The sequence below is a fragment of the Erigeron canadensis genome, chromosome 8, assembly GCF_010389155.1.
Source record: "Erigeron canadensis isolate Cc75 chromosome 8, C_canadensis_v1, whole genome shotgun sequence".
In the NCBI taxonomy this organism is placed as follows: Eukaryota; Viridiplantae; Streptophyta; class Magnoliopsida; order Asterales; family Asteraceae; genus Erigeron; species Erigeron canadensis.
In genome coordinates, this window is record NC_057768.1 from 23,808,314 (window position 1) to 23,831,585 (window position 23,272).

At 33.6% G+C, this 23,272-nt stretch overlaps 1 protein-coding gene across 2 annotated transcripts; it reads left to right on the forward strand.

Moving 5' to 3' along the window:
* The first annotated feature begins 1,729 nt into the window (after nucleotides 1-1,729).
* Nucleotides 1,730-18,551, forward strand: LOC122578228 (serine/threonine-protein phosphatase 4 regulatory subunit 3A-like). 2 transcript variants are annotated; one of them, XM_043750137.1, is made up of 24 exons: nucleotides 1,730-2,085; nucleotides 5,684-5,779; nucleotides 5,875-5,974; nucleotides 6,718-6,802; nucleotides 6,910-6,959; nucleotides 7,266-7,345; nucleotides 7,774-7,833; nucleotides 8,582-8,681; nucleotides 8,770-8,847; nucleotides 10,785-10,849; nucleotides 11,191-11,259; nucleotides 11,337-11,414; nucleotides 11,495-11,590; nucleotides 12,154-12,224; nucleotides 12,309-12,386; nucleotides 12,476-12,569; nucleotides 12,653-12,748; nucleotides 13,914-14,122; nucleotides 14,204-14,318; nucleotides 14,986-15,117; nucleotides 15,194-15,301; nucleotides 15,951-16,060; nucleotides 17,068-17,169; nucleotides 17,660-18,551. In XM_043750137.1, exons 1-24 carry the CDS (start codon nucleotides 2,005-2,007, stop codon nucleotides 18,060-18,062), a joined length of 2,556 nt encoding a protein of 851 aa, XP_043606072.1. In that variant the 5' UTR covers nucleotides 1,730-2,004; the 3' UTR covers nucleotides 18,063-18,551. The 2 variants fall into 2 exon arrangements, with proteins under 2 accessions (XP_043606072.1, XP_043606073.1); XM_043750138.1 differs by having other exon boundaries at nucleotides 5,684-5,764.
* The last annotated feature ends 4,721 nt before the right edge of the window (nucleotides 18,552-23,272 follow it).

Below are 23,272 nucleotides of genomic sequence, written 5' to 3' on the forward strand. Positions count from 1 at the left end.
TTGATTCTCTAAGTTGTTTTCTCTCTTATTCCTTACATATACAATATCTGTATATATTGTATATCACTTTGATATACAATATTTTGATTCATTCTAATTACTAATCATAATCTGTTTGATTAGTATATCTGTATAAATCTCCAGTTCTTCAATTTGGTTGTAATAAGTTTAATAACAAATTCTGAATAATAATTAACTTTCTGGTAATTGATTGTTGATTGTTGAGATTCTTTCACATAACATTAGAAACTTCTTAACCATAAATGGAATATGTATATATAAATACTAGTGCCTAGACCCGTGCGATGCACGGACAACCCAAACTTTTTACGTAAATTTTATAAATCTTTATGTACACAACTTATTTACATATATATCATAAAGCTAAGTATGTCACAACATATATATCATAAATCTTTTCTTTGTTGATTTCGGCCCTAAATAGAAAAGAGAGAGCCCAGACATTTGGGCTTACATTCTGCCTAATATCAATTCATTCCAAGCCACAAGTGTTGATATTAATTTGGTCTGCTTTTCGTATAACATGGAAGATAAGAGTGCAATTAAACTTTTTAGAACTTATTTGAAGCTATTCAGTATCTTCCATCTCATGTACCTAAAATTCAAATAGATCATCTAAGTATAAAAATCCATAAAAATGACAATAATACAAATATAAAAGTAATGATATCGCATAAAATATATATGTATAAAATAGACGATATCACTTGTTCAAATTCCAAAGGCAAAAGGGACGAAAAATAGTGAAAAATAGAAGAGATAGAGAAAGGGAGGGGTGATTTATACTGACGGACTCGATGCTATTGATGATGAATCTCTCAGCTTAAGCTAAGATATTATCTAGATAATCATATTGGTTGATCGTTGCGAATGACAAAAATATCTGGATTTTTATAGATTTAAACTGCATTGAATAAGTAATAATTCTATATCTTTTGAAAAATCGAATGTATGGAAAGTCAAGAAAAGTGAAGGGGAATTTGATAACGCTCAAATTATACATATTTAATTGAGCGTTTGCATGCCGTTTGACGTACAAATATGACCGAGTTGAGTGTAATATATTGTATTTTAGTTACTAATTAAGTGAATGAGTGTTTTATAGGTTGCAATGGATTTTAGTGTAAAAATGTTTGAAAAGTGACAAATTGATACGGTTGCACTGTTTTGGTCATAACTTCTTCATCTGATTTCCATCGAATAAGGTGGCCACACAAAAATTAAAAAAAGATCAAAAACTTAATTGGGTTTCTTTTGCATCTTCACCTCGCAGTTATAGCCAAAACACACAAGGTTTCATCCCGCTCTATTAAATCTACAAAAACTTTAATTGAAATGAGGTCTACACAATTTCCTCAATTATGCATAGAGTGCATTTTGTCATATCCATCCTTACATATTCAAGCATTAAAGAAAATGAAAGGATGATATGCATGAATGACCTTCCGTTCGTCGACTCGCATTGTTTTACCAACCTTCCAATTCGAAGATAAAAAATGACCTCTTACACTCCGGCACTCATGTTGTTAGTTGAAAAAAATTTCCATAAAAATTTAAAGTTTTGTCACTCAAACTAAATTTACTATTTGTTACATATTCATTTACGCAAATTTTAAATCGATATATGCATTTTATTTTTTATGAATTAAGAAACACCATATTACTTGTTCAAAATTTCCAAAAGACAAAACTCAAAAAGGGACGAGAAATAGAGAAAAATAGAAGAGAGAGAGAGAGGGGTGGGTTATACTGGTGTACTACGTCAATGGCGGTTTAGGGTTCCATCATCGTCTTCTTTCCTCTTCTTTCTTTCACCTTCCCTACTGTTTCATTCAATTCAATTCAATTTCTTTCTAAATTTTCAGCAAAAACATAGAGAATAAAAAATAAAACCCTAATTTTTACCCCTTTATAATAATCATCATCATCCTTCAATTCATATACAATTCAACAACTTCTTTATTTTCCCCGGAGCGACTTCCGATGGGCGCCCCGGAGAAAACAACCCCTTCTTCTCTCAACAACAACAACAACAACAACAACAATAATAATAACTCTATGCAGGTAACAACCCTATTTATTTAGCTCCTTTCTTAATATATATATATATATACATACACATAATTATATATGTATTATTACTATCTGCAACTTGATGATTTGTGAGCCCTAGCTTAATGTTTTGATATGTTGCATACTCAATTTATGCTTTTTATTTGTTTTACACATTCTATCAGTATATATTATATATATATATATATAGGGTGGCAATCAAATGAGAACCAACTTAAAATGAGAACAAATGAGAACACTTAAAAACTACATTTTGATGCATTAAAAGTCCATAAAACTGACATAGTGCATAACTAATTATCATTATTTAAGTGTTTAATAACACATGGATCTGTCAAAATCGAAAAAAATCATGTTTTTTTGTCAGATGCATCATTTTGATAATATGCATCCAAGATGGATGCACAAAACCAAAAACGTGATTTTTTCGATTTTGAAAGATCAATGTGTTGTTAAACACTTAAATAATGATAATTAGTTATGCACTATGTTAGTTTTATGGACTTTCAATGCATCAAAATGATGTTTTTAAGTGTTCTCACCGTTCTTATTTTAAAAGTGTTTTCACCGGAGTGTTACCCTATATATATAAGAGCAACTACGCGCTCGTTGCGGCGGTGAGATGGTGGGGTGATAGGTCATAGAGTGTGATAGCCAAATGCCTTAACCGTACGGGCTCCGCCTCAGATTTAAAAATTCGTCGAAAGTATATCGAATGACATCTCTATTGAAAGAGCATTAAATTTTAAGAACACCCATATAATTTTTTAAAATTTATCGATGTACGGTTTTTGAGATAAAATATTTTGAATGGATTGGTGGAAAGAAATGATTTATGGAGGAGAGAGAAAAAAAATGATTGGTTGAGATTTGAGGAAAGAGAAAGGGTGTTAGGTAAATATAGAATTGATATTGGACATTTTGGGAAAGTAAATGTTGAAACTTAAAATGTAAACAGGGGAGATCTGCTTTATAACATAGTATATATATATATTCGAGAATTAGGCCTGTGTTTTAGTAGCTTTGGGTTTAATTTGCTTGATGCTTAGTACTAGGAGATAGAAAAAGTTAATACGCTGTTATTAATAATTTTTGTTTTGATCTTTAATATTTAGAATAGGAATTGAATTTCGGTAGCTTTCCGTTTAATATGGTTGATACTTGCTAGGAAAATAGTTTACTTGATATACTGCTTTTAGAATGTGAAATCAAAAAGTTTTGAACTTTTGGTTGTTAGAGTAACAGTGTGACTTACTTTTGGAGCTGAAAATGTATTGTGAGAGAAATAGTATATTGAATCTCGCTGCTAGATAGTGAAAGTTAGTACATTGACTCTGGTACTACCTTATATTTTAGGATTCCTTTACCCAAACTCTTGTAATCTTGAAAGCATGTTGAGGAGTTTAGTCATGTATCTCTTTTGATATTGTCTGCATTCTGTTTTTGTTTCAGTTTCTTACTGGACACTCTCTTTGAACTCATGACATTCTAGTATAAGATAATTAGAGTTGGATAACAATGCCTGGGCTCATTATTGTATTCTTTTGGCGGTTTGATATAAATTATGATATCGAATCAAGTGATAAGGTGAAAGATGTTTATAGGAGAACTTGTCTAGGGATGTGCTATTCACTAACCTATGATATAGACAGCTTTGTATCTGTTTTGATTGTTTATAGGTCACTGTGGAAGTTTCCTGACATGACCTGTATTTTCTCGTTATCAACTTCTCCCAATCTCGATTGGATAAAAGATAAATAGAATAAGCATCGCATCTTACGTTTGAACTAAGTTAATCTGTAGTATGCTTGGAGTTAAAAACGGCACAAGCCTTAGAGCATTTTGGTACCCTAGGCGCAGGGTGTACAAAAAGAGAGCGCTTTTTGGGCTTTGTTTTTTCCTTTTGGATTAAGCACCAGGCACTAAAAAGCGTGAGCTTTTTGTAGAATACAATATTTATTTCCTTAATAAGAAATTTTTTTCTTTTTCAAGATTTCTTCTTTCTTCTTTCTCAACGAGACCAACAATCTTTTAGGGGTTTCTTTTTGAACACCAAATTTGATCAAAGCTGGACTTAAACAAGGCTCTTAATGAGTGTGTTTGATTTTGATATTTTATGTGCTATAAATTCTATATAAATAATTAATTTTTTTTCCCTGTAAGCGTTTGTGTACCTCGCGTACGAAAAGCTCACTGCTTTTGCACTTCGGAAATGGACCCTATTGCTTTTGTGTACCTTTCCTCTTTTAAAACCAAGGTAGTATGTACCTGCAAGAAAGTAAGACATAGAGCCTGTAGATATACGTGTCATGTCAGCTGCATGCGAGATGCACCACCATATTATATTCAAGTAATGATGTCTTGGTTGCGCTTTTTTGATGGCGGTAAACCTAAAATAGAGTAATAAAATTGGGGAGTACATTGTGTCCTTTTTAGAATGATCATCTTTTCCACATGCTTTTTCTATAGACATAATTGATAAGCATAACAATTAGTCAGTTTAGTTGTTCCTCTTTTAGTAATGTTGGCATTGAGAACTAGCTGTAGCCTAGAAAGTATTACCAGTAACTATTGTTCCTCTCCATTGTTTGTAGTAGTTTTGCTAGTTAATCGCTAGTATACACATGACACATGTAGTAGTGATGCAGTTAAAAGGTCCACAGAAAAAATGATACAGCTTAGAAACTTAGACTTTGAGGTCCAGGTTTCTAGATTACTTATTTGTTATTCAGTATGATTAGTTAATGTTTCACTTAAGAGTTGGTGAGGGAAATGTTCGCATATTATTTCATATATAGCTGTGTTTCACATCATTATAAACCAACTGACTTATATAATAATTAAAGCCAGAGAAATGGATCTTGAAGTGTCCAGATTAGATTGCAAATGAGTTATAACTTATCCGTACTTTATTTATCGTGTTACCTGCATCAGAGGTTAAAACTAATGGTTTTATCAGGCATTCAACTGGTCGTCTCTATTATTAACAAGCATTATTTTGTCGATTGGCTATTGGATTAGTTACTTTCTGTTTCTAAGATATGAACACTGATTATATGTCATGACCTTACGGGAATATTGTTGCTCGAATAAGCATTATACTTATGTAGTTTGTATGAATCGTGAGTTTTGTGAAACATGGAAATCTTATATTCTTATTAGTCATGTTTATAAGCGTTGGATTTATTATGTTAGTTTTATATATGTCGTATACTTGTATTGCGTAGATATAAATATCAATTTGTGGTTAATTACATGATTGTATGTTGATCTATATTATGTTGACCTATTTAAAGATGAAGTTTAAAGCAATTGTGATGATATCTTTAATATTTGATGGTTAATTTATCAATCTAAAAGTAGCATTTGTAATATGTGTACAAAGATGGCAAAGAGACAAAAAAGAAATGTATCACTTTCCAAAATGCTTTTGCTAATATTTCAAAAAATAACTTAACAGTTCTTTATGTAACTTAAAGGTACTTTATTGTTATTTATGATTCCGGAGTTTGTTTATTTGTGTTTTTGCTTCTGGTATCTATCTTTTAATCACTGAACAGCTGTTTTTCATGTAACCTTTTTGATATAGCGTGTCAAGGTATACCGACTAAATGATGATGGAAAATGGGATGATCAAGGAACTGGTCATGTCACGATTGACTATTTGGAGGTTCGTCATAATTCGGTAATGAAACAATTTAATTAGAGTTTATCATCAACTTGAAGTTTCCTGTCTTAAGTAACTGTCTGAAACTTACACTTAAAATGTCATTACATCAGAGATCTGAAGATTTGGGTTTGTTTGTCATTGATGAAGAAGATAATGAAACATTGCTTGTACACCGCATTAGCTCAGATGATATATATAGAAAGCAAGAAGGTACATCTAATTTTGGAAACACACTCCAGTCTTACTTATATTATGCCTCTGTTTAATACTTATGTGCTTTTTGGGCTGGACTGGAAACCCGCAAGGCCGCTACTGGATATTGAACGATCTAGTTTTTTAGCGGCCTTTTTTTGGCATAGAATGGACTAGGTCCCAAACCGGGAAGCGAACCGAATACAGATTTAGGATTATTGATTTTAAACTTATGGGTATAAAGTGACGTTTTTAATTCCGGGAATATCTAAATATGAATTAATATGAACCACCTCCAAGATGGCCTAGTGGTTAACATCCTGGACCTTTTAAGTTTGAATCCTGCTAGGTAGAATCTTGGAGGTGGCCAGGGGGGTTTGGTAATAGTTATGACTACGTAAATGTAAGCCATCCATGGCTTACCTTAATAGGAAAAATCTTATCTGATTAATTCTATGAACTAATGTTTCAGATTAGAGTAGCTCTATTTTAGTTCATTGATAATTCTAGAACAGGGAGGCAAACTTTAAATGGTTTCAAAATTCTGCCGTTAAAAAAAAAAAAAAGTTTTCAAAAGATCTTTAGAACCGAGAACTGAACTGAAAATAGCCAGTTTTGCTCCGGTTCATTTCGGGTTGGCTTTGTCAGTCCGGGTTGCACATTTCCACAATAGGTCCACTCATAGTTTGTGTTTTTCATGTGCTTGCCAGCTAATGGTTCTTATTGCTCTTGTATGTTCTTGTTTATTTTGGCTCTTCTAGATACAATAATATCATGGAGGGATTCTGAATATTCAAGTGAACTAGCTCTTAGCTTTCAAGAGACAACAGGCTGCTCGTATATCTGGTAAACTGAAAATAAGTATTTTTAGTGGTCATCCTCCTTTGTACCTTTCTTGAACTATTTGATTTGACTCTTTTAGGCTTCTTTGATGTTAATGATGTTCTATCCAGGGATCACATTTGCAATGTTCAGCGGAGTTTGCATTTCACCACCCTCAGCAGTAAGTTTTTGTTATTTGTGTATTGAACATCTGCAGCATACGTAGCTATTATTATCATTATTTTGATATCTTTGTGTTTTCTTGTTTGTCTTCGTGGTTTTGCTGGTTCTTTCGTATTTTCATGTTTCAATGAAAAGTATATCCAAAATGTTATTAATTGATAGAAGCTTCAAAAGCTTTGTAAATTTGATTTCTTTGTCTTGAGTAGAATGAATTTATATTGTTATTATTATTCTAGATCATTATAAGCTGTTGCAGCCTTCATGATGCCTTTTAAGTTGATATTCCATTATATTGCTTGCTCAGATGAAACATATCATGGTGCTAACAGTGAGTTGAGGGAATTGCCTGATGTAGAGCTTTCAAAGCTTCCTTCAATACTTAAGGTTCGGACAAATTTCAAGTATTTTATTTGGTTTGATATTTGAAATCATCTTAGCTGTTGAGATACTGTTTTTGGAAGCAGAATCCCCCTCGACACTGGTTTGTGTTGATGTAGTTACAATTCAATATTATAAGTGCAAAAATGGGCGAGTTGGGCAAAACAGTTTTAATAAGGTAGGGCTGGGTTTGGTTGATCAGAAGTATTCCTCTTTCTTTTAAATGATGTGTTGTATATATGATCACAATAGTATAATATTATGATCATAAAAATTTTCAGTAGGGGTTTTTTTGCATCAACATACACTTTCGGCGACTTTTTTTTATAGTTTCTTTTGCTAAATTGTTTTATTCTACTCATTACCTGTTTTCGTAAGTGCAGTGTCTCCTGGAGTTATTTTAATTGTTGGCTATGGTTGTTTCTATATTGCAGGTTGTAGTGAACAGTAGCATTACTGATCAGTTATGTGTGACAGAACTCATTCTACATGATGTATGTGATTCTCAATCTTTATTTTTACTCGCTAGATTTAGAGAAACATGCATGTCTTACAATTAACTTGGATTTTTGCAACTGTATAATGTAAGGTTATCCTGAAATTTGTATGGACTAACTTACATGTTAATAGTACTTAACCTAAAAGTTATGTTATTATAAGAACCAAGCAAAATTTGAGATCAACCATTTGTGTATAAGACTGTTTATCTACTTTATTGAAAGAGAGGATTACAAAGTGTTAATAGAAGCAAACGAAAAGTGGAGAAATGTTGATGAATGGAACTTGATATGGTATCTAAATCCAATATGACATATGATTAGGTAAATGTTCGAAGAAGTTGGCTTTCTTTTGTGTGGTAACTGGGTTCAGACGATGAATCCAGATATGTAACTAAGGCTTTCATATCTCCACATTATCCCAATTGCATGCCCAACCTCATATACTGTATATATATCATATATATATATATATCACATAACCTGGGTTCGAATCATGCCAAAGGCAGAATTGAATTTAAGTGGTTGAATTACCTTGACACTATCCTTGCTGGGGGTTATGTGGGTACCAATTCGGTACATGGGATCAAATGGTTCCTATCAATCTACCGTATATATCACACACACACACATATGTATATATATTTCATTCTTATTCCATGTTTAATACTTTGTAGATGTTTTGCATCCTTGCATGTAAAAGTAATTGTACACACAGAGTTTGATGGATTTATAAACTGTGCAGCAAAAGTTTTTCTCGAAGTTGATGGATTTATTCAGAGTGTGTGAAGATTTGGAGAACTATGATGACCTTCACATGATTTACAAGATTGTCCGAGGGATCAGTTAATAACCAAACTCATAGTTGTTATCAATATTGAAGAGTATGTTTGTATGGTTTACTAAAATGCTGATTATAATATTTTTTTGCAGTTCTGCTCAACAGCCCACAGATTTTTGACAAACTATTTTCTGATGAATTAATTATGGATGTAGTGGGATGTCTTGAATGTAAGTTGTATCTGTCTTAATTTTTTTGCTTTTTTGGTATAGCTTTATGGTTTTAGTAGGGCTGTAAACGACCAGAGTTGAGCTTGCCTAAGTTCGAGCTCGGCTCGTTTATGTCTAGAGATCTTGAGTTTAGCTTGTTCAAACCTTATGAGTAAAGTTTGGGTTTGGCTTGTTTATATAATAAATTTATTTTCTAATTATTTTACTTGCCGCACTTATTTTTATTAATAAATTCGTTGATGATTGTATTATAGAAATATTAAATTTTCTAGTTACTTATAATATAAAATATAGTATAAAAACTTATATTAGATTATATATTATGTATTGGATACTCGTTTTAGCCTTGCTTTGGCTTGCAAGCCTAAATATGTTTAGCGTTTGAAGCTTGTGCTAGATCTTGGTTACAAAGTGATCTTCTTGAACCTGGCTCAAGCTCGTTTGGGCTCAGCTCGACTTGAGCTCTTAGGTGTCAAATCTCAAATAGTTTGCAAGGAGCTTGGCTCATATACATCCTAGGTTTTAGTTTGGAAGTTATACCTTATGCTGATTTTGGAGCAAGTATCCCTATCTATTTTACCCATACGTAGCTAAATATTAATGCTGGCATTGTATAAATACCGATATTTTGATACTGCTGTTGTTTACATCGAGAAATTACTTTTAGAAGGTTGTCTTTCTTCTTTGTTCTTTCTAATCATTATAACTTATAAGAATTGTTATGGCTTCATTTTACCAATGAATATATGAATTACCTGAGGCCATCACGGTACAAGCACCAGGATATGTTGTCAGTGCCTACAAATCCAAAACCAGCTTATGTTTTGTATGCAGAATAATTGCTTTAGAAGCATTATAAATGCACATAAGGGACAATTATGAGAAAAGGACTAAGTAAATTAGCATAGTACTTAATGTAAGAAACGATTATTGTTTTTATTTGTTAGTTAGTGTTACACTTGTTATGTGGTTCACATTTCTTCATCAATTGTTATGTTGAAACAAACGGTTGATTGTATCTTGTAGTTTAGATACGAACTACACTATCATAGGTAGTGTAATGACTTTTATATATAATTTCATTTATAATAGTTGCAGCAGGGAGCTCTTTGCCAGCGACTAGTTATATTTGGATATTTGAGAACCTACAGATTATATAGTACACGTCAATACGATAGTCATCTTTTTTCCCTTTTTATCTTATACAGGCATTTTTTGAAACACATGCTCAGGCATATCACCTACAAGTGACAACTTTTACCCACTTACTTATATTTTTGGCTGATTTATTATATATATATATATTATATATATATAATATTAAATGGGTCAAGTAACTAAGTTTAAACTAAAACTAAAAGGGAACCCGTCAAAGTGGGTTGACCATTGACAACATGTATTCTCAATCCGTACATCCTCCTATCGACTTACTAATAGATTTACATTTATATTGAGAAATGAGAATGCTATATATTGATAGGTTTATGTTTTTATATTGTCATTATTATTTAATGTTTCACAGTTCAGCCATCTATAAAAACCCGAAAATGATTTAGGGTCAACTGACCTGTTTTTTTTTTTTATACAAAACCCGAAAATGATTTAGGGTCCTGTTTTGAAACATACTATAAGATGACCGGTTACCCAACCTGCCCGTATCATCTATCTGGCCACCTCAAATGTTATTACTTGCTCACATATGTGATTTGGTCCAATTTTTTAGTATTTATGCAAGAGTCTTTTGTTTTCATTGTCGATGTATTTCATTTAATATGGAATGTGGTGACATATGGAAACATCTTGTTTGAAGAGATCCCCTGAAAACTATCTGAAGATCAGCTTAAATGCAGTTGTATCATTTCCATCAGTTACTTGGTGATTAATGGTTTATCATAGTAGAATATAACTCATTTTTGCTGTTTTATATCCTTGTGTAGATGACCCTGATGTATCTCATGTCCATCATCGGAACTTTCTTAAAGAACATGTGGTATTCAAAGAGGTACTTAAGTCTATTCGTGCTATATGTTACGGATAGTTAGGTAAACAATGGAGGTTCTCTGTGTTCAGGTTATCGGGGATGGCGACTCTTTTTGACTCAGATGTACGCGGCCTCACTGGGTATCCTCATGGCCGTGACCGACCATTTCCCTGGCCACCCCAAGATGTTCACTTATGGAGGTTTCGAACCTGAGACCTCTTTTCAGAAAATAGGAAGCCTAACCACTAGGCCACCTTGTTGGTGGCTGTAGCTGTGGCCTGTGTGTGTAAAGGATGAAGAGAAACAAAAGCATTTTATAGTCTTACTATCTTTTATTAATTTAGTGATGTATTTTTGTACAGGCCATACCTATTAAAGATCCCCTGACGCTCTCGAAAATACATCAGACATACAGAATCAGTTACCTCAAGGTATTTTACTTAATGTTACTTCTTAGTTTAGTCCTATTGTTTGTTGTAGAATTCTAATGTATTGTTATATCTCTTAGGATGTAGTCTTGCCAAGAGTATTGGATGAGCCAACCATTGCAAGCTTGAATTCCATAATACACTCTAATAATGGAATGGTGAGGTCGTTAAGTTTCACTTGTGTAGCTTTCGCCCTTGATTGTTATTCTTTATTTAATAAAATTTTATTTTCTTGTAGGTTGTGACTATGTTAAAAGATGATAATACCTTTATTAAGGAGCTGTTTACTAGGTTAAAATCGCCTTCTGGGGGTCCTGAATCCAAGACAAATATGGTAAACAAGGGTTCTTAATTATGTTATGTTTGTTTTTCTTTAAACCATGCAGAAGCATTTGTCATGGTTACTGGAGTTGGTAGTTTTTATCCATTTTACTTATGTATGCGTCGATTTAGTTTATGGTGTATCTAACGCGTTAGACGGAGGAATAAAAATATTTGCTAAATAATTACACTGGTCGAAAGTCACTTAAAGTGTATTACTATATTCATAAATCCTTTAATTCATTTTACTAATTTCATAAGATGATTAATAAGGTAATATGAATTCTGGGCAAATGGTGTTTTTTGTTCAACTCAATTTGACATGTTCCTTACGATCTGTACAAAAGGTTACACATAATCCATGTAACCATGTTGTTACGTCTGTAAGTTAAATGATGTAACTAGCCTTATATTTTTGCTACAGGGACAGCTTTTTTGATTTAATATCTACCTGCCTCTTGCTTGGTCAATCTGTACCATGGCTAGAAAACGTAGTACACCCATGATTTTGCAAAATCAGAATATTAAAGTTTAAATTATCAGCAAATTTACCAATTAAGTTTGTTTATGGTATAGGTATATTTCTTGCAAGAATTCTGTAACCTAAGCAAGAGCTTGCAGATGGTTCATCAACTGCGGCTCTTCAGGTATATTTGTTGATATTCTTCATCTTCAATGTCACTTATGTGATTTAACATTCTGACAAAGATCTGCATGTTTTGACACTTCAGAGATCTTGTGAGTGAAGGCATATTTGATGTGATTGCTGATATTTTGCGGAGTCAAGATAAGAAGCTCATTCTGACTGGGTAAATGATTTATGTCTTTGCTATACTCAAGTTTTGTTTTAGTTTGCATGCAATGTCGTACTTATGGGAGGAAAATATGATGGATGCAGGACAGACATCCTCATGCTCTTTGTGAGCCAGGATCCTTCCTTGTTGCGTTCATATGTTAGTCGGCAAGAAGGGGCCTCATTATTTGGGCTTTTGGTATGTCCACAAGCTCTATCTTGTCATATGTTTCTTATTTTTGGTGACGGTTTAAATGAAATCTTTGCTATGCGTGTTGAAAGGTGAAAGGTATGCTCGAAGATTTCGGGGATTCCATGCATTGTCAATTTCTTGAGATAATTCGTAGTCTTTTGGATAACTATACGCCAGCAGGACAGGTTAGGCTACTTGATCAGTTTAGTGTGTTTGGCTAAAACTGATTATTGTTTTTGTTAATATCTTGGTTTTAAAAAAATGTTAAGTAATATTTTTGCGCTTTTGGATTAAGCCCAGGCACTAAAAAGCGAGCTTTTTGTACACAACTAGATTTTTTTCTGTAAAAGTAATATTTTTTCTTATCTGTTTTCTCAACAAGATTGATCTCTACTTTTTTCTATGTCAACAAGACCAACAATCTTTTAGGGGTTTCCTTTTAAAGGGATGGAAGAGACTTAAACGAGTCTCTTAATGATGATGCTTTGGTATTTTATGTGTTATAAATACTATATAAATAATTCATACTTTTTTTTTCATAAATGTGTGCCTTGCGTATGAAAAGCTCGCCGCTCTTTGCGCTCAGCGCTTTGGAAATGGGCCCTGTCACTTTTGTGCGCCTATCACCTTGTAAAACTAAGGTTAATATATTATCAAGTCAACCTGATTGTATCAGATAATTATAATTGCTGAGATAGCAAACTGAAATCATTCCAATTTTGCATCACTGTAACAACTTGTCAATTGTTAAAATCGTAATTAAGACAAATTAAGTTTGTAACTAAATGAGTTAATTATAGAAATATGAAGTTTGACTAAATGTATAAGGAAATATTTATGTAATTTAAGATCCAAGGGTATGTTAAAGTGTAAGTGTAGAAGGAAATATCTATAAATTAAGTTGGTAATTTCCAATCTTGAAATTTTTAGGGTTAAAAAAATTGTGAATTCTTTATCATGTATTATAGATTATATATACGTAATAGTTGGCGTAGAAGAATGGTTATTTGGTGTCAGTCAGTAACTTATAAGGTCTCGTATCAAAGGAACATACATTCAGTGTTTTTTTACATGGTCTTTTAGTAACAAATGGTGATTACAAGCTCTGATAATTTGTGAATACATTTGAATACAACTCATTCTAAACTAGTCTTTTATGATCAAACCTTTTATCCCATAACTTATTTGACCTGTTAGAGATATAATATAAAACCCAAAATTGACCAATATAGGTAAATGTGTTAAAAGTTGACCACTTTGTATCTGCTGCTAGAACTGTTCTTTTTTCTCATCTGTAAATTAGCAAGCTATTTTTCTGATGTCTTCGATTTTGATTCAAATTTGTTGCAGAGAGATGCTATTGTTGATATTTTCTACGAGAGGCATCTAGATGAGCTTCTTGATGTGATAACATCATCATGCCCTCCAACCCAGGCTGTTCATAAACCCACAAGTTCTAATGGGAATTTTGGGAACACAGTTACTGCAAAGCCTGAAATACTTTTAAACATATATGACCTGTTATGCTTTTGTGTTTTGCAACATCCTCATAAAATAAAGTAAGTACTTGATTTGTCTCTGGGGGTTTAGATTTGGCTCATAAACTCGAGTGTGATTTTGTCATCTTTTCTTGTTTACAGGTCCAAACTTTTGCTTAGTGGTGTACCAGAAAAAGTTTTAAGTCTGACTTGTAGAAAGGAAAAATTTCTTGTGGCTGCAGTTATTCGTTTCACTCGAACTCTAATCTCACTTAAAGTAAGTAAATTGTGTCACCTTTGTAGTTTAAGAAATCGTTAAACTGCCTATGAGAGGACAATCAAAGACGATGTTTCTGTTCTGGCTGAAAGTTATGTGAGTATTTATACAACAGTGAATTTACATGCTGTTATTATTGCTTGCAATTATAGTTGGTAAGATGGGGGAGACATGTGAGCTGGATAATGGGTCAAAGTTTAAATGGGCAGGGCTGGGATGACATGCTAACATTTGTTCATCTAAGTTTATAAATCTGTGGTGCATTAATCTTGAATTGCAAAACCACAAGTATTAGTTTTTGGTTAACCAATACGAAGGTTGTATTCAATAACGTAGACCTTGTGTGGCTTCTAACCTGTTTTGATCGATTCCACTTTCTAGCTAATTTTTTGTTGACTCGTCTTTGATATAAAACTTGAATGATTGAAACCAATTATATGTAAGTGGATTATAAATTACAACATTTACTTATGGATTATTTATTCCCACCACTAAATTATAGAACTGCAATTTGATTATTTCGAATTATTTTTAGATTTCTTCGATGTAGCTACTGTGACTAATAGTGATGACTTGCTAATTGACTTTTCGGTCAATATGTTCATGTAATCATATAGCATCTTTCGGGCACTTAAATGAGGTAATATTATGCGACACTTTTTTGCAGGATGAGCAACTCATGAATCATTTTGCAAAGAACAACCTATTTAAATCAATAGTAGATGTTTTTGTTAGTAATGGAAGCCGCTATAATCTATTGAACTCCGCAGTTTTGGAACTCTTTGAGTACATACGTAAGGTAATCATTTCGTTAATGTCTTTCATTATGACTTATGGCTGCTACTATGCTCTGATGATTTGTAACTTTTACACAGGAAAATCTGAAGATACTACTCAAGTATTTAGTTGAAAAATTCTGGGACCAGCTGGTCCAATTTGACAGTTTACCTTCCATTCAGTCACTTAAAGTTAGATATGAGCAGGTATACTTGTACACTAATCTGAAATGTGGATCAGGCTTGTTCATTGGTAATTCGTCCAAAGTTAGAAATGGATCTATTTGAATTATGACAAAAGTATTATCTAATTACATAATTTGTCGATTGGGTCAAGCGATTCAAACGTATTGCATCTCATCCATACTGTTAACATTTTTAGTCCCATGATTCAGGCAATTCATTGCTCTTAACACGTGTTAACATTTCTCTGTTCAAATATGCCAAACAGTCTAAGTTGTTTTGTCAAAGACTGTAGTCAATTTTGGTGGGTTTTTGGTTTCGGCCTTCTAAAATTTTGATCCAAATGTCGGTTCCCATGTAATCTGTGATATATACCGATATCCCACCGATATTGGTCCAAGTTTTGGTGGGATTTTGGTTTTCCAGGTTTTTTTTTTCTTGGTCTGAACTTAAAAACAACATAGTAAAACCTAATATTTTGTAAGTATTACCACTAATCTATCAAATATCGACACTTTTAAGTTTGACTTTTAACATTTCTATTAAGCATTAATTATTATATATGGAGATCGATATCCTGCTGCAATATTTACATAGGTCAAAGAAACATCTGTTTTTCTACCATGATTCACACATATTTGGAATTTTGGGTATCTTATAATCGGGTCTACAGCTCATGGAACAGGTAACCAACCATACGGGCCCTTACGCACCTAATGCTAGAAAGCGTACGGATGAGCGTGCGCTTGAGAAGGAAGAAGAGGATTACTTCAATGAGGACAGGTATAGTTGGCTCTTGACTGTGTACTTCCAATATAAAAGCGATGATTGACTATGTGCCTAGTATGATGAAGTCTTTGACCATCAAAAACATGAAATGGTACAGTAATGGATCCTTAAAAGTAAGATTGTTTACTTGTTTAGTAATTAGGCTGAATGCCTGAATTTGGGGACTTGATAGAAAGTTGAAAACTATAGTCTACTAATAATTGGTAAATTATTAGTCTTGAAGTCAAGCTTTTTTTAAAAGGAAATATTATCTTTGATTAGTCTTGCTACCTGGGATTATTATTTTGTAAATCTTAATGGATAAAGAGGTTTCAAATCTGAAATTTACTGAAAAGGGGGCGTTGCATATTGTATTATATTACATATATAGAGAGAGAGGGAGAAAAGTGATTATATGACTGTTAGATACCCAAGCTTGGGTATAAATCCCCTCACATATTAATTTTTTATAATTTATTGTATACTAGATAAATGATTGGGCCCCATGTTTTTTATGGATTAAGATATTAAAATGTGAGGGGTTCTATACCCAAGCTTAGGTATCTAACCTCAGAGGAAAGTTATTTTTAGTACAAGGGTTTGAAAAAGTACAAGGTATTATATATATATGGGAGGTGAATATAAGGGCCTCACATCATATTATTAAATCAAATAAAAACATGATACACAAATCATTTACCATTTTTGAAAAAATGTTAAAAAGTTGGGTTTTGTGAGCCCATATCTTACCAGCCAATCCATCAATAGATGCGGTGGTACCCGTTACCAATGCAGCTTGGGCCACAATTGAATTTGAGGGACGCGGGTTCGATCCTTAGGGATGCCCAAATCATGTGGGTATTAAGTGAAGGTATTTTATCAGCATTATAGCCCTTACTGGTGGGAAGATGGGAATCCAATGTGGTTCTGGGAACAGGGTGCCACCTTTTCCCTTTTCTTTTATTTAGTTTCTTACCACGTGATATTTGGCCCAACACCTACTAACTTTGGGTTCCCAACAGCGATGAAGAAGATTCCACATCTGCATCAAGGCCTCGTACAACAAGAGTACGTGCGCAGCCCCCTTTATCCAATGGCTCACCTGCAAACTTCTCTTCATTAAGGTAACTTCTCTTATTTGGTTTCTGGTATTGTATCTGCAATCTTTTGTGATATCTGGATTGGAGATGTTCCCTTTACAGCTTACTGTTTCTAGAGGTGGCTAGATGGGCAGCTTGGGTAAATTTATTGTGGATTGACACAATTTGGTTTTGTTGCCTTGAACCAATACATGATGAAGTTTTTCTTTATAAAGTGTTACTGCGATAAATATTACCACAAAAACTATAAATATCAAAATAACAATCTATTTCTAAATCTTTTAACAAAATGAGTCATGAAGTACATAGTGGGTAAACTTATATAATCCATGTGACCCATCACCCATATGAGATCAAACATAACCCATATCGACCCATTCCTAGTCAAACGAGTAAATGGTTCCTTCTCAAGTTTTTTTGAGATAAATGGTTTCTTGTTAGATATATACTTTTCGTAGCAGCCAGTGATGGTATAATAGATTAAGCTTTACTCTGTTGGTTAATCGTTTTCTAGCCCTAGACCTGGTGGACTCGTTGACTATGAAGATGATGATGATGATGACGAGGACTACAAGCCACCACCAAGGAAGAAGCCAGAAAAATCTGAAGAAGATGAAGGATCTCTGGAGTTTACACTGAAAAGAAAACTTCCAGCTTCCAAACCAGATCCTGAATTGGCTAAAAAACGGAGATTGGGAGGGAAAAACCCGAAGTCAAAAGGTGTGTTCGCTACATTCTGTTCAAGTCAAACTGTATTACCTTCCAAGAAAACTACAGTTACCACAAATACGCAAGAAGTAAATAATGAACCCAATGATAAGGCTGATGAAGTTAAAGATAATACCAGTCTAAATGAGGAAAAAGCAGATAAAGATTTTTTAGAAGCTGCTACCAAGATGGCCTCAAACGGATCCTGAGCTTAAACCTATCGGTCATTCAGGCATTTTGTGACAATCTATTTTGTTTCACTTGCATATGGTGGAAGCACTTTTTTTTTTTGAAAGAGAGACTCGAATGGTGGATAAAAGTGAAACATTGTTAGTGATATTCCCAGTAGTGGACAGTGGTGGGAGAGCATACTGTACAGTATCATTGCAAAGGCGGTGGTGTCGGTGGCGGTGCTACCATAATTTCCAGTCGGGTAATAAGTCTTGATGCTTTTTATCTAATGTAGAACTTTATACTTGTGTTCTTGCAATTTTGGTTAAACTTATGCTCGTTCAAGTAGCAGTTTTAGCAATCTAAAATGGTTATATATGTGATAGAATGGGATCGTAAAAACGCCCAATGTATGACCGTTGTAATGCACAATTTTTTCTTGAAATATTTAGTGGCGATGAAGTAGTAGTTAGTATTTATATGTACATTATACAATTATATAGGGAATATCAAAAGCTTTTGTCAAATTTCTCCTCTCAACACACATATTTTGTTACCGCATTGGATGGTATCCCTAATTTCTTATTGGATGTGTTTGGTTTTTAACCCCCACTTTAATAATAGCTTAGTAGAATGTTTCTTCTCGATGCACAATGGTTAATAGTGTTAAATAGTAGTTAAGGTTTCTTAAGGTTTAAACTATACTAGAATATTTGTTAAAATTTATATATGACAACTAGAAATAGAATCCCGGTCCCAGCAACCATCGTCTATGGTATTACAAATGAATGATAGAGAGTATTATCTTGCAAAAATGATGAAGTACTTTAATTTAACATACAGTTTGTCTTTGTGTGGCTTTATCTTTACCCAAAAACTAACATACTTGATAAGGCAGAAAAGTTCAAAGAAAAAAAGTGATATTTCTTTTATTAGCGAGTCTATATAGATACGTGGCTTTGAACCATATTATTAAAAAGATATGTTTGTGATCAAGATGGATGGTTTTCGATCTTCATACCAAAATGAGGGTTTTAGGTTTATAACTTGAAAAACAAAAATAGGCAAAATGTGGTATAAACATAAAACCTTGAGGTGTGCAATTGCAAAGAGTAGAGTAGAACGAGTTACGTCACCTTGTGCGTTGCCCGAAGCATTACGTTTATTGTGTGCGGTAAGAACAAAATATGACTTTGACTTGTGTAACATTCTTTTTATCAAGATCCGGAGTTATATAAAAGGTTATCCGCCCTTTGTTGTGGGTTTAACTTGTTAACAATTATAAAATGAAGTTTACTAACATTTAGAATTATTGACCAAACCTTATAAACAAGACCACATCAAATAACTATATAGGTCAGCAAATGCAATAAACAATTCTTTTATCACCTTGAAATTCATTTAAACAAATTATATATTGGGCTATTATGCAACTAGTGAAATTACTCAAACATAATTGAAATATTTTGTAGAATATAAACACGTCACAAAAATTATACTTTGAACATATAAGAGAAAACCTTTATATGTTTAAAATTATTTAATAATAAAATTTTCCAATTGTTTGATATTTAGCAAAAGAAAATTGATATAAATATAAATAACTAAAAGAATTTAAAACAACAACAATAATAATAACAACCCTATTACTATAATAAAAACATGGAAATAATAATGATAGTAACAATAATAATAATTAATATTACATTAAAAATAAATTAAAGTTATTAAAATGTTTCAAGGGAGCTTAAAATGCAAGTTGAACATTCGAATTTCAATGTCAAAAAGGAATGCGACAAGGTGATCCTATATCACCGTTTCTTTTTTTATTGGGCATGGAAGGCTTGTCTTGTTTGGTGAATAAAGCTTCGAGTTCGGGTTCGTTAATTGGCTTAAAACTACCTAATAAAGGACCGGTTCTTACACATCTTCTCTATGCGGACGATTGTACGTTTTTGGGTGAATGGACGGAGGAGAATTTGATAAATTTTGCTAGAATTCTGCGTGTTTTCTTCTTATGTTATGGATTAAAACTCAATCTAAGCAAGTCAAATTTATTTGGAGTGTGTGTCGAGGACAGTGAAGTTAAAGATATGGCCAAATTGATAAAGTGCAAGGAAGGTTCTTTACCTTTTACCCACCTAAGAATCAAGATTGGTAGCAATATGAATCGAATTGAGAGCTGGAATTTTTTATATGACATCTTTGAAAAACGATTGGCACGGTGGAAGTCAGATAGTATTTCAATTGGTGGTAGAGTTACACTCATTAAAGCCGTATTGGAAAGCTTACCGACCTATTATTTCTCTCTTTTTAAAGTCCCGGAATCGGTCATTGAAGGATTAGAGTCTATTATGAGAAAATTTCTTTGGGGTGGGACTGCTGAAAAAAGGAAAATCAATTGGGTTTCTTGGGATCGGGTGGCGTCACCGATAAAAGACGGAGGTTTGGGAATTGGAAAACTTAAAGATGCCAATATCGCTTTACTTTTGAAATGGATTTGGAGGTACAAAAATGAAACATCGGCATTATGGAGATCTGTTATAGATGCTTTGCATGGGACTAGAGGGTGGAAACCGGTTCCCAGTTCGACTTCTTTGGCTGGGGTGTGGACATCAATCATAAAGACGGTGGAAAGATTTAAAGTCGCAAGTAAGCCCATTTGTAGTTTATTCAAAGGTTTATGTGGGTGTAGGAATAAAATAAGGTTTTGGCTAGACCCATGGGTAAACGATACATGTTTAAAAGATTTGTTCCCTAACATTTTCAAGATCGAGAAGAAAAAAAAAGTGAGTGTGCGGGATAGATTTTGTAGTGATACAGGAAGATTTGTGGGGTGTAACTCTTGGTACTCGATCCTTTTTTCACAAGAGTTGTTAGACGAATGGTTATCCTTCCGAGATATGATGGACGTTTGTAGGCTGTCACAAGCAGAAGATCGGTGGGTTTGGCTAGGGGACAATAGCAAAATCTTCTCTGTTAAGAGCGCCAAACGGTTTATTCAAAGTGGGAGTGACTATAGTGATCGATTTATCTTCAAATGGGCGAAGGGGGTTATGAAGAAATGTAACATTTTTATGTGGCGAGCGGCTATGGATCGTCTTCCTACTTACAAGGCACTTAGCTACCGGAATTGTAATTTTGGTAATACTCTCTGCGGTTTATGTGAGGCGTGGGACGAGACAATTGACCATTTACTTTGCTACTGCCAATTTGCTTTGGAAGTTTGGAGACTTATTTGTAATTGGTGTAAGGTTGGGAATCTTAGTTTCTCATCTGTTAAGGAACTTGTCATGGCAGCTGACAACATGGGCTTAGGAAGAAGTCGACCAAGGCATTTAAAGGGGTTATTTTCGTTACGAGTTGGTGCATTTGGAAGGCTAGAAACGAGAAGATTTTCGAACAAGCATCTATTAGCGTCGACAAAGTGTTCACGGAGGCCAAAGCAATAGGTTTTATGTGGTACAAAAATAGATTGAAACAAGGGAGTATTAGTTGGGAGGCATGGAATTCTTTTAATGTAACTTAAACGGTTGTAACCTTTAATACTCCGTAATTGCGGAGTAGAGTGAATATATACGAATCATACTTTTCAAAAAAAACTATAAATTAAAAACAAATATGGATGAACAGACTCGGTCCTGAGTTGTTTGCGAAAAAAGTTAAGGCACATGTCATTTCACCTGTTTAATTTTCTACGGTCTAATTTGGTAAACTTGCTATATATAATCTTCTAAATTTTGGAGGAAATAACGGGCACGAAACCCGTTGTATGGGTTTTAGGATATATACTAGTATGTTTTTTTCCCCACAAAAGCTGGTTGTTAATATAAGTTGGAACCAAATCATTCACTGTTAAATGAATATTAGCACGTATTGTGAGAGTTTGAGTATGACATGGCTAACTAACAAGTTTAGTTTTGATTGGCTTACATATAATTTAATATATATATATATATATATATATATGTAATTTTTTAGAACAGCAAGGGCTGGATCATGGGTATCCGGACTGGATATCGTGGACCTACCCAACCTCCTCCCCCCGCCCGCCCACCCGGTAAAAGCTCCACGAAAGCCAGGACAAAATCCTGACGGGCAATCGCAGGCCAAGAGTATCGAACCTGTGACCTCTTGGACAAAAGTCCGGGTGTCCAACCACTGAGGTAATCTTTAATATGGAAGGCGTAAATTCTTAAATATTGGTTTGAATTTATGAAGAGATATCTTATCTACGTATTAGTTTGAACTTATGAAAAGCTATCTCAGTTTTTGAAAGAAAAAATCTTTTTTTTTTATGTCATTTATATATATTTATAACTTTCAACTGTAGTAAATCTTGTTCCTTTACAAAAACTACGAGCTATCGGTTTTCACTATCAAAAATCTGGTTACAAGCTATCAATTTACACAATAAACTTCAGATATACTGAACATAAAGTCCTTGTGTTATATCATTATATAGATGAGAAACGACTTGAGGTTTTCTTTATTCAGGATAAGGTTTTATCTAATTAGGTTGCTTGAAAGAGGAAGTCTGTATAATTTAAATGTATGCGGTCTCATCGAGTTAGCCTGATTATTATTATTATTATTTTTTACTAGTGAATTTTACCTTAGATGTGTATGATGTGTGCTAATCGCACAACGAAAGGGCCCCGCACTAAGCGGATCTTAAATAGCCTTTCTCACTATACCATCTCCTTAATTGGAAAATACCGTCGAGGAGAACCTACCAAGGCTCGAACTCGAGACTTTGGAGTAAACTCCCCCGGGACCCCACATAGCAGGTTTAGTGAAACACCGCTGACCACTAGGGTTTAACCCAATGGTTAGTCGGATTATTTCATTTCTTTTTTTTTTAGAACATTAAGATATTATTGATATTGAAAAACTAGCAAGGTGCTAGGATTACAATAAAAATGTCCAAGATAGAAACAAAAGGAATTACATGGAACTTGTAAGACTAGAAATTAAAAGACGACCATTAGGACCGAGTGATATTATTGTTTGTGGATCGATTGAACAGCCACGAAAAGCTCCACTGATTGAAGGTGACTTATTGGAGAAAATGCGATCATTCCTAGATTGTCAAGTAACCCAGACGAAAGCTTAAATGACGAGGTTGATGTGTTTCCTTGTTTTTGTGTTAAGCTTGAAAATTTTGTGTATTTCAAATAATTCTCGAATTGAAGATGACTTGTTAGATGGCAGCCGACACCAGATGGTAAGGGCAGTCCACAACGAG